The sequence below is a fragment of the Leuciscus leuciscus genome (assembly GCF_965113295.1).
Source record: "Leuciscus leuciscus genome assembly, chromosome: 6".
NCBI lineage: Eukaryota > Metazoa > Chordata > Actinopteri > Cypriniformes > Leuciscidae > Leuciscus > Leuciscus leuciscus.
Genome location: NC_138730.1, coordinates 36,382,403 through 36,394,726, shown reverse-complemented (window position 1 = coordinate 36,394,726; position 12,324 = coordinate 36,382,403). Strand labels below are relative to the sequence as shown.

The window sequence follows — 12,324 nt, the reverse complement described above, 5'->3', positions numbered from 1 at the left end:
TGGATGACGAAACTTTGTGTATTTACTAGTTGCCATATCAACAATATATAGAAAAAAAAAATCCGCCAAATTTTATTTTTTTTTGGAAGATATCCATAGACATTTATTAAACCATAGCAAAAGTAAATTTCTTACTTAAGTTCATTTTTCATCTCTATTTTTTGTGTTTATTTAAAATAAGACAAATCTGATATTATTTTCATCTCCAATATGTTATTTAACAGTTGAGATAGTTATTTAATGCTTCGCTAACTAGCAGAAGACACTAGCAGGGTTTAAATCCCAGTTGTGCAGGCGGGGGCATGTTGTAACACTGCGTTACAATGTGCCCCTATTAGAAATATGCTATTATATTCTATACTTTTATTAATTTTATTGAGAAAACGTGAGAAAAAGGTGAATAAAGACTGAGAGTCAATGTTCAGAAATTACTAATTATTTAGTCAAAACTAAAAAATGAGTTTATATTTAATTATTAAAAATTGCCATTATTTTATATGAAAAAGTTTTTTAATTGTATTTTATTTAGAAAATATTTTAGTTTGTTTTGTATTTTTTTTTATTAGATCAGATAATATTTTAAGCTGTCATATGTTATGTTACAATGTGCCCCACACATGTTACAATGTACCCCACCTATGGGGCATGTTGTCACATTTCACTTCCATTCTTTCGGGGTATATCCAGAAAAAAGTATATACTGTATTAATAAAACAAAAACACATAATTGTGCTAGACATGTGGGAAATTAATGTGGGGAAAAATAAATACTCTGAACCATAAGTAGATTTACACAAACTGAGAAAGTCAAAAAGCGTTACTTTGTGCCCCGCTCTCCCCTATCCCGATATTTATTATTTTTTATTCGACTCTCAAGAATCAGTATAACACGTTTACACAAAATTTAACACACACACAAGTAGGCTACTGCCCCCCTTTACTTAACATAAATTGTAAGAATATGACTAATAGTAAAGACTAGTAGCCTACTAATAGGCTAAATAAACATTAGGCCTATGCTAAAGCTATTACAGTAAATAGCAGTCTCAAACTAGTTTTTGTTAATAAAATGTTGGTATGAGCCACTACAGTCATTTAAAAATATTAAAAATAACACAAAGAAAAATAAAGTGCATTTTGGGGTTAATATGGAAACGACAGTTATAGGCTACCATACATGCTCGTAGTTTCTTTTTCACTTTATATAGGCTACAGTGAGGCGATACACAGCGCGCTGCTGCGCAGCCATCATATGATAGAAATGTCCAAATAATAATGTGTTCAACAAGCTGACAGAAGTCGACACATTTCTTTTTTTGGAAAGGTGAAATGCAACTGAAGTTTTATTGTTGACATTGTAAATTTCCCATATGACCACGGAGGAAAATCGGAGAGGGTCACGTTCAGCGGACAGACACACTCTATTTTTTGTAGGCTATTTATTTCAACAAATGAAAACCAAAATCAAACCCATATAAAAAATAAAATAAAAACCTGCATGGTTCATATACAGCAACCATATATCTTCCTTACTTAAATCAGCCAGAATTACCTTCAGTGTTTCATGTAAGCCTAAGCCCAATACATGTCCTATACAAAATCAGACTGATTATGGCCGCACTAAATAGCACACAAACAACTTTTTTTTGCGTTATATATGAATACTGTAAAAAGTCTTATATGAGTTTTACAGGACAAAAGTATGCAATGGTGTATGGTATTAGTAGAAAATAACTGATATTCATATACACAATAATCATTTAAAGTTATTATATTGAATGCTAGTCAAATTAAAGTCATATAGGATTTATACACATTTTGTGTCATTTGTTTATGTGTTTCATACAGATTTCATGTTTTGATGACCAATATCACTTATATGCAGTTGGCAAATTTGGAAATTTGCAGAAGCTGGTTTGAGGATGTGCTGTCAAACCTGACCTTAAGGACTGTTCATTAGAGGATTTAAAAGAGCAGTTAGCAGCAATGACATTGTGAGACTGTCTGGGCCTGTTGTTGGTGAACAAATCATATTGCAAATTAACAAAGTTGTGTCAACTATGTTTCTAGAACAGTGATTAAAATGTTGAAAATTGGCTGGAATATATTTTTGTGACATGAACTCTGGTGGTGATATGCATAAGAATCACTTCGACATTTAGGAAAGTTTTATGTTTGTAGGTTAAGAATAGAACTGTTGTATACTAAACTTAGTACTGTGATAAAGTTGAGAAAAATTGTAACAAATTAAAATGAAATCTGGTGATGCAGGATTTAAAATGAAAACTATTAATATGTGAAATATGCAACTATCTTGTAGAATATACTAATAAATAATTTTGTAATTAAAATGTGTGCTTGTGAGTGTAATTTAAATGTTGTGTTTCATCCAAGGTTGATTATACAGTAGGCTATATAAGATTGACTATAGGCATAGGGCTCCACGTAGGACATAAGAGCAAGAGCATGAGTGAAGTACAGCCTTATGATTGGTAAACTGCACTGTGTTTTATGCACGTCTTAAGAGATATGCTGGACATTCATATTAAATTAGCATTATTTTCCTGTTTTATATCATGAAAATCTAAATGGCTTTAGTTGTATGAAGGACATTTATGACATACAGTAGGCTATATGATTAAAAATACATTGCTATTTTTAATTAATTATACATATGCTAATATTATGCTATTTCTGTATGTGATTTGCAGCATGTCTCTTACAATATTCTGTTGGAACATAAGAATCACAGGTGTTTTTCTTTTTTGTTTGTTCCAAAATATTTACAAAGTAATTTTTAAAATGTGATAAATTTGGTTTGCATTGAGCCCACTTCATTTTATGTATATGATCCTAACAAAATAAATAACTGTATAATATTGTTTCTATTATAGTAAATCACGTGACTGCAAACAAATGAAAGTGAAATTGAAATCTAAAGACGTGGAAAAACAGTAATATCATTGTGAAATGTCAAGACTTCTTGGCGCTGCAATAGGCCTACTGATCATGAGCTCACAATCCCGCCTCCTATCTGCTGCTGTATAATATAAAATACAATGTATACATAAACATGTTAACAAACGTTAAATAATCCTACTTATTATAATTTATTGTTACAGTTTAAAACAGTTAGACAAAACGTTAATTATTATATTTAATATTTATCAATATTTAATATTTAAATCAATATACGACCAACTTAATAGCCTCAAAGTCTCCTTCACGCCGCAGGAATGCATCAACATGATTTCCTGGAAATTCCCCTCAGATCTGGGAGGCATGGCACTTTTGAGACGGAGATGACTACAATCCCCACCCTTAAATATTATGCACTGCTTGAAGTTCAGTCAGAACCATCTGAGACACAAACAAAGCAGCGGTAAGTTCTAATTTTTATTCTTTTTTATTATTCTTTTTTAAATGTATTTACTTTAGCAGACACAGGGTGTTTCTTCAACTTGACTACTGCATATAAACTGGCTTTCTAACTCACATAAACATATAGGCCTAATCTAATTTTTGTAATTTATATGTTTTTAAAATGCTTTTCATATTTCAAGATTGATTGATTTATTTTAAGACTGAAAGTGCACGGGCTTAGCCATTAAAATCTATTCATAAAAAAATAAATAAAAAAAGAAAAAGTTTATAGGGACGTTTTAAAATGATTTTATATAACAAAAAGGAGAAAAAAAACTGCAATCAGTTTGAATAAAATACAGTCACTGGGACACAGAGCCAAAAAACTGAGGAAACACCAAATATTTTTTAATTTAGTTGTCTGAATTTTTTTTCTCTCTTTTTTTTTTTCTCTCTTTTATAAATTTTTTTTTTTTTTGAAAGAATAAGCCAATAACTACGGAGCCCCTAAAGGGTGGTGGAAAAAATTTGGGATGGGAGAAAAAAAGTTTCTTCCCCCGAGAAACTTTGCGTTCCCTCGCAAAGATATTTGCGTTCTCACGCAAAACTTTTGCGTTCCCTATAGCAAAAGATGCGTTCCCACGCAAAAACTGTTGTGAGCTCGGACAGACACTTCCTGTTCCACCACGTCCTTAAATTTAGGGGCTCCGTAAATAACATCTCTTTGGTATTTCAGACCAAACTCTAATGAAAACTATAGCCTATGTCTCTGTTTTGAAAACAAAAAGTGCTGTAAATAATACTGTAGCCAGGGAGCAGCACAGAGTTGCTTTAACAGCTGCCCAGCACTGCAGCACTGCACATATTCTCCAGTTATTCCACTGCAGAAAAATGACACTATTAGAGCTGAAATGTAACTTAGTGATGAGATAGACTTCCATAACAAAAAAACAAACAAATGAATAACTATGACTGTGGAAAAAAAAATCTGTCTAAATAAATGAATAATCATGCACGTGTTTAATTATTCTACAGAGCCTGTGTCTCGTTAATTGTATGTAGTTGCAGTTGTTTTTTAAATTTATGCAGGCCTAAAGATATCACATTTCTCTTCAATATAGCAGCAAATTTATATACATCCATCACAGACTTTAAACTCAAAGGGATTTGTGATTTCACTTGCCTGTCAATAAGGTAATCAATAATAAAGCAATATAACATGAGCAAGAGTTGCAATACCATGATGCAGCCCGGGCCTGGCCACAGTTTATCACAGCTATGCTTAAATTCAGACAGTGGTGCACTGTATGGTAAGTGTGGGTCTTTTTTCAATTGTGTATATGGTTTTTACTAGGATCATGTCTTGTAGTAAGTATATGCCAGCTCCAGCGTGTCTCATCGAAAATGATGAAAATGGGAAGCTGTGTGTTAGGAAAGATGCCAAAGACATTCTGGATGGTATAAATGAGCCGGTGGTGGTGGTGTCTGTGGTGGGACTCTACCGTACGGGGAAGTCCTACCTTATGAACCGCCTGGCAGGTCAACAGTCAGGTGAGAGAAACTGCTGAAAGTCTCTCAAGTGCAGTACATATTGATATGATAATGAGTACAGAATCTGAATGTGTGTAATATCTGAAAACAATAACTGCATCAAGTGTTTGAATTTTTTTAATAATAATAATAATATAATTGACTCAGGCTTTGCTCTCGGCAACACGGTTGAGTCAAAGACCAAAGGCATCTGGATGTGGTGTGTTCCTCACCCCAAAAAAGAAGGACACGCTCTGGTGCTGCTGGACACAGAGGGACTGGGTGATGTGGACAAGGTGAGCAATATCTAATTTCCCCGTATCAGTTGCCATTTGTTTCCTGATAAGGTACAGTAATGCATTGAATGGCGCTCTGAATGAAACCGTTTTGATCTAAAAACACTGATCCGTGTGTTTCAGGGAGACTCTAAGAATGACGGCTGGATTTTTTCTCTGGCTGTTCTGCTCAGCAGCACTTTAGTGTACAACAGCCGTGGCACCATCGATAACGGTGCAGTGGAAAATCTGCAGTATCCTTTAACTTCCACATATAAGACCCTCTTTCATTAATACAACCTTTGCAGGATGCTGTTATTTCTCAATGTGCTGCAGCTACGTTACTGAGCTCACCGAGCAGATCAAGATCAGATCGGCAAAAGCAGCAGAAGAGGAGGAAGATGAGGATTCTCAGTTTGTGCAGTTTTTCCCATCATTCATCTGGGTGGTTCGAGATTTCACCTTAGAACTGGTAATTGATGGAAACAAAGCAACAGAGGATGAGTACCTTGAGTTTGCCCTTCAGCTGAAGAAAGGTATTTTAGACAGAATTACATTTACAACCCTTGACACCTATTCTGGGAGGTCATTGAAATAACCATTGATGAACGCCATCTAGACTATTTTCTAAACTGGTACAATTCATTTTCTGACTTGACCACATATTTGTCTGCACACACAGCCTAATATTGAATAATTGTTACCGATACTGCAATGCATTCGTATAATTTTGTTTTGTTTTGTCTCAATCAATGCCTGAAAAACTTGCCACTGATTTGGGAAAATGTTTATTTCTCACAAATTACCTTTTTAGGTGTGGGTAAGAAAAAGAGTGACTACAATCTGCCTCGTGAATGTATCCGGCGTTATTTCCCTAGCCGGAAGTGTTTTGTGTTCCCACTGCCTGTTACCTCGCAGAAAGACATGACACGCCTAGAGAGCTTACAAGAGCAGGATCTTGCTCAAGCATTTCTGGAGGTCACAGGTCATTTCTGTGACCACATTTTTTTCAATAGTGCTGTGAAAACACTGAAAGGAGGGCACAGAGTTACTGGCAAATGTGAGTATATTACCAAATGATCATCAAATGGAGCATTTACTATTAAAATGCTGTTCTCTATAATTGTTTGTGTGTGTTGTCAGCGCTCGGGCACCTGGTTGAGATTTATGTGGATACAATCAGCAGTGGGAAGGTGCCCTGTCTGGACAATGCAGTGGTTGCTCTCGCAAATCTAGAGAACCAGGCAGCTGTTCAAGAAGCTCTGAAAGTCTATCAGAATGGGATGGAAAAGGTAAGACATGCACATTGTGTTTGAGTTGTTTAAAATCACTTTTGTGTTATCCTTCACTATAATACATATGTGTTTTTATACAGATTAATCCTATCCAAAGTCAGAACACCAAACTTTGTATACATTTTAAATATGTATTTGAAAGCTGAACCACCGATTTAGGCTCGCAAATCTTCACTGAATGCACTGTACATTCAAGTAAACAAACATTATGTTTTTACAGGTGAAGAATACATTCCCAATCAGTATAGATCATTTTACCTGTGAGCACCAGAAATTCAGCAGTCTGGCCACTTCTGAGTTCATGAAATGCTCATTCAAAGATGAAAAGGGGGAATACCTGGAAAAACTGGAGGTGAGCTTTAAATATGGAAGACACACTTGTTGGTGCAGCACACCCCACAGATACTTAATCTGATTTAGATCTGGGGAATTTAGAGGCCAGGGCAACACCTTGAACTTTTCATCATGTTCCTCAAACCATTCCTGAGCAATGTGTGCTGTTTGGCACTGCATTATCCTGCTGAAAGATGGAACACCATTGTCATGAAGGGGTACCTGGTGTGCAACATTGTTTAGGTGGCATGTGTCAAATTTACGTCCACATGAATGGCCGGACCCAGGGTTTCCCAGCAGAATATTGCCTAGAGAGCATCACACTCCCTCCACTGGCTTGTCGTCGTCCCACAGTACATCCTGCATCACTTCCCCAGGTAAACTGTGCAAACTTACGCAGCCGTCAACGTGATATAAAACAAAACGGGATTCGTCGACCCAGGCCAGGTCCGACGCCTGTGTGCCCATTGTAGGGCGATTTTGACGATGGACAGGGGTCATCATAGGCACTCTGATTGGTCTGCGTCTACACAGCCCCATACACAGCAGAGTGCACTGCACTGTGTGTTGTGACATCTCCCTTACCTCCCATAACTATCATTACATTTTTTTGTGATTTGTGCCACAGAAGACCTTCTGTTGGCTCAGACCAGAGCTTTTTTTTTTGCACTCGTGCATCGATGCATCGATGTGCCCAACATCCTGTCACTGGTTTGTGGTTTGTCCCTCCCCAGACCACTGTTGAGCAATCCTTAGCACTGTTGACTGCAAGCAAACCACAAGCCTTGCCTTTCAGAGATACTCTGACTTAGTCACCTTGCCATAACAATTTGGCCCTTGTCAAAGTCGCACAGATCTTTATTCCTGCCCATTTCTCCTGCATACATAGATTACGAGAACTGATTGTTTACTTAACCCTTGTGGGATGATCGTTTGCGGTTTACACTCGGGCTGTTAAAATTTTTTTTTTTTTTAACAAATGTAATTTTACTTAGTTTATTAATGTTTTTACTCCACATTTATGCATTTTTATTTATTATATATTTTTTAAATTTATATAAATAAATTAATATTTTTAAAATAGGTTTTTATTAAAAGAAATTATGTAAAATTCACTTTATAAAAGACCCACATTTCTAAATTTCATTCATGGGGATAACATGGATAATTTGACATGGTTTAGTGTAAGATTTTTGCCTATCTTTAATGTTTTTCAGTTTTAAAAGTAAAAATTATCACTTTAACCAATAGATGGCTACTATTTGCTATTTGCTATTTGCTATTTGAGTAAGACATCTTTTCACAAGTTTTTCCATTTGGATTCATATCTACATATGAAATCACAATTATAATAATAAAAAATACTTTTTGTCAAAGTTTAGTATTTTTTGTTCTAAAAAACCCAACAACAACAGTTTTTCAATAATGTTACATTATGATTGAATCAAACTTGAACAAGATGTTACAAAGAGAAAAGTTGGAGTCTTTAGAGTTTCATTTATTTCAAACATTGTTTTTACATATAATTCTAAGAATTTAAAGTGTGCCACTTCATTTCTGTCTATGTGTGTTCTGTGTTGTTTCTGATTTTGAAGATTATTTGTATCCATTTTCTAAGCGGGTCTGACCGCGCGGGTCTTTGCCAAGCTAAACCTTGACAAAAAGTCATTTTTATTGTTATAATTTTGATTTCATAATATGTAGATATGAATACAACTGGAAAAACTTGTGAAAAGATCTTTCAGTGTCTTTCAGTCAGTCAAATAGTGGAGCTCTGCAGCCATCAACCGGTTAAAGTGATAATTTTAAATTGAAAAACTTTTAAAACTGCATTTCCCAAAGGATGGGCAGAAATCTTACTCTATACCATGTCAAATTATCCATGTTATCCCCATGAATAAAAAGTTAGAAATGTGGGTCTTTATAAAGTGAATTTTACATAAAAAGCTGTTTTTCATTTATTTATATTTATTTTATTTATTTTTTAACTCCAAAAAACTGCACAAATGTGGAGTAAAAACATTAATAAACAGAGTAAAATTACATTTGTTTAAAAAACAACAACAATTATTTTGTTATACAATTAGATTTTGTTGCCTGGGGTCTCTGGAGACCCCAAACAGCACAAGTGTGACTTTCTTCCCACACTAACATAAATTTGTAGATCTAGAAAGTGTTGACAACTGTACAAAGTTTCATGCCATTTGGACAAATATCTTTTTTTTATTTTATTCAGCAAACGTCATTTGGGCTTAACAGCATTAATCTAATAATCTACCCAGACCTTAATATGTGGCCTTGTTAGGAGATGATTAACGATATTCGCTTCACCTGTGACTGGTCATAATGTTTTGGCTCATCAGTGTATCTGGAAAATTCATGTGGCATTGAAATGAATGGTAATGCTAGCTTTTTCCAAGTACTATAGATTGTCAGGTTGGAGATTGTTTTGTTAATATTTGGTGACCACACAGCTAATTCACACAACAACGCACAAACACAGTGTCCAATACATTCAGTCTTTGTACTAGTGTATTTATGCATGTTTGAGATTTTATTTCTGTTTTTATATGTTTATAGGAAGCTGTAAGCATGTACTATGTAGACTTGCTGGAAGATAATAAGATGACATCGGAAAGAAAGTGTAAAGATCTGCTGAATAATTTGTTCTCCGACATGAATAAACGGCTGCAGAATGGGGAGTACAGTCAGTCTGGAGGATATGAACTCTACTGCAGAGACAAAGACGCCATCGTTGAACAGTACCGCAGAGAACCCAACAAAGGTGTAAGGGTGAGAACACTTTCAGTGTGTATTTGTGAGTGTAGGCATTTGTGTATCTTAGTGCCATTGAGTGAATGTATTTGTATAATAGGGCTCTCTTTACACCTGGCATTAACATGGTTTGTATCCTCACAGTCTCTGTATTCTGTTTACACTGTCATTCCAATTACACTCCATTATGGATGGATAGAAATCTGATTATGCTTTATAAGCAAAATGCAAATCAGTATTATGTATTTCATGACGTTAACCAAATTTTAAAAACACTTGCATTTCTTTTCTTTACGAACCCCTCAGTAAAGGATGCAAAAGTAAAGAAAATGTGAGAAAAACGAGATCCCAAGTATAATCTAAACGTAATAATCAAAATGTTCTGATTAAATGACTAAATAAGTTCAGTGTCTGTTGTGAAATAAAAAGAAAACATACAGACTCAATGGTGATGGATATGATTATTAGCAGTGTAACCTCATTAAATATTACTTGTATAACTGAAAAATGTAGTTAAGAAAAACACATTTGCATTTTGAATCTTCATTAAATGTATTCATGATCCAAATCCAGTGGGTTATAGGACTGGATATAAAAACCACTGGTTTTAAAATATGTATGTTTATAATGTAGGCTGAGGCTGTGCTGAATGACTTTCTGAAAGAGCGGGGACCTGAAGCAAGCGCCATCCTCCACACAGACACAAAACTCACTGAAAATGAGAGACAAATTAAAGGTAATTTATTTTAAGTACAACACAACATCAGAGGCTTTTTGAGGAAAATGAGATTTGTGGTTGAGGTTAATTTATCACATCATTTCTCTCTCTCTCTCTCTCTTTCTCTCTGTCTTGACTGAATGTTCAGAGGAGAAGGAGAACGCGGCTCTGTTGAAACAGAAATGTAAAGAGGAAGAGGAGAAACGAATTGAGAGTGAACGAATGTCTGCGGCAGAGAATGAGCGACATGAGGATAGGGTGAGGCAGATGGAGGAGAAGTTCAACAAGGAGCTGGAGCAGCGGCAGCAGGAGATGGACAGAGCCATTGAGAGCAAACTGAAGGAGCAGGAGAAGATGCTAAACAAAGGCTTTGAGGAGAGAGCTACAAATCTTGAAGAAGAAATTAAGAAGTTAAATGATGAAAAGAAACGCTTACGTGATGGTGGCGGCGGCATTTTTAAGGATTATGTGATGCCATTTATCGGCCCTCTTGTAGAAATGGTTCCCAACCTCCTTATGCAGAGATCAATGATTAAATGCCTCAAAGCTAAACGTTAAACGTTAAAAACCTGATACAAAACAATGTCTGACTCATATTTTCCATTCACATTTTTATGCATTTGGCAGACGCTTTTATCCAAAGCGACTTACATTGCATTCAAGGTACACATTTTACATTATGTCAGTTATTGCTTTCCCTGGGAATCGAACCCATGACCTTGGCGTTGCTAGCGCCAACGCTCTACCGTTTGAGCTCTACCGTTTGAGCTACATTCACTGACAAATCTCCATTCTAACCTTCAAAGACTAACAAAAGCATGAGCTTTATAGGGCAGGTAGTTAATGAGCTGATCATTCTGAACATATGCACCCTTAAAAGTGCAGTGTATAATTTCTACACCATTAGCGACACCTATTGAATTAGCAAAATATGAAGAGCATGTTATTCGATTCACCCATCATTTGGACAAACAGGTAGTTCCTCCCGACTCAAACTTACACAATTTGGTGGTGTAGAAAATATGCATTACATTCACACACAAAAAAAAACATTCACTGGAGTTGGTGGTTTGAATCCAAAATATCTGCTCTATCTGCCATTGATCGGAATTTTTTTTTTGTAATGTGAAAATGCCGTTTGCTCGGGTTTAAAAAATTGAGTTAAGGACCTATCAGCCTGCGCCATTCTTAATATTCCACATAGGGGTTGATCTTTGAGTACTTTGATGGGATTGCCCGTACATCGTGGACAGTTCTGCTTTATCTTGTGTATAAATATGATCCTTCTTCCTTAATAAACTTGAGAATGTTATGGTACTGTCTCTGAGTCTACTTGATCATTCTCCCGTGAACTCGCACAGCTGCCACACAACACAAGAGTTGAGGCATCTGTTTCCAACTAATAACTGATAGCTTCAAGGCTGCAGATAGTCTTCCTGCAAATTAATCTAACTGGTGCTTAAACTGGGAGAGGAATTTGTTCAGACTCTAAACAAGATTTGCAGAAGGTTGTTGGGAGGGACATAATGATGAAGTGACCTTGAGCTTGAAAGCTTGAGTTTTCAAAAGGGATATTATCTAGTCTAAGGGGCTGAGTGTTTTGAGTCAAAATAATTATGCATTTGAAATCATCTTTGACTTGTCATCTGATATAGTATTTTTAAATTAGAAATACAGTATCTTTTGTGGTATGGTAAACATGTACCAGTCTATCTGTTCTATGGGAAAATCCTGTCTGCATAATATTCAACTAGTATTTTCTATCAATATTAGAAACATTTGAAGTATAATGTTGTAAAGAGATAAATATATATTTATATATAATAAATAAATAAAAAATAAAAAATTGTACTTGCAGCACCACCATTAAAAAGAAAGCAAGATGATAATGAAATAGCCTAATTGTGACGAGTTTGGTGATGAGCCAAGAAAAGATGAGGAGATGAGGTCATTGGTGTATAAAAACGGAAGAAGCGATTGGGACTGGCAGTCAGCTTTGTTGTCTTCACCAATAAAGTCTGAGTTTTGGCATCTG

At 35.4% G+C, this 12,324-nt stretch overlaps 1 protein-coding gene across 2 annotated transcripts; it reads left to right on the top strand.

Annotated features, from left to right (window-relative positions):
• Positions 1-3,118: 3,118 nt before the first annotated feature.
• On the top strand, positions 3,119-11,599 carry LOC309501432 (guanylate-binding protein 1-like). 2 transcript variants are annotated; one of them, XM_082173539.1, is made up of 12 exons: positions 3,119-3,382; positions 4,718-4,914; positions 5,062-5,189; positions 5,313-5,422; positions 5,505-5,704; positions 5,983-6,228; positions 6,312-6,460; positions 6,684-6,815; positions 9,377-9,589; positions 10,205-10,307; positions 10,438-10,897; positions 11,068-11,599. In XM_082173539.1, exons 1-11 carry the CDS (start codon positions 3,237-3,239, stop codon positions 10,845-10,847), a joined length of 2,034 nt encoding a protein of 677 aa, XP_082029665.1. In that variant the 5' UTR covers positions 3,119-3,236; the 3' UTR covers positions 10,848-10,897; positions 11,068-11,599. The 2 variants fall into 2 exon arrangements, with proteins under 2 accessions (XP_082029665.1, XP_082029666.1); XM_082173540.1 differs by lacking the exon at positions 3,119-3,382 and adding an exon at positions 4,218-4,557.
• The last annotated feature ends 725 nt before the right edge of the window (positions 11,600-12,324 follow it).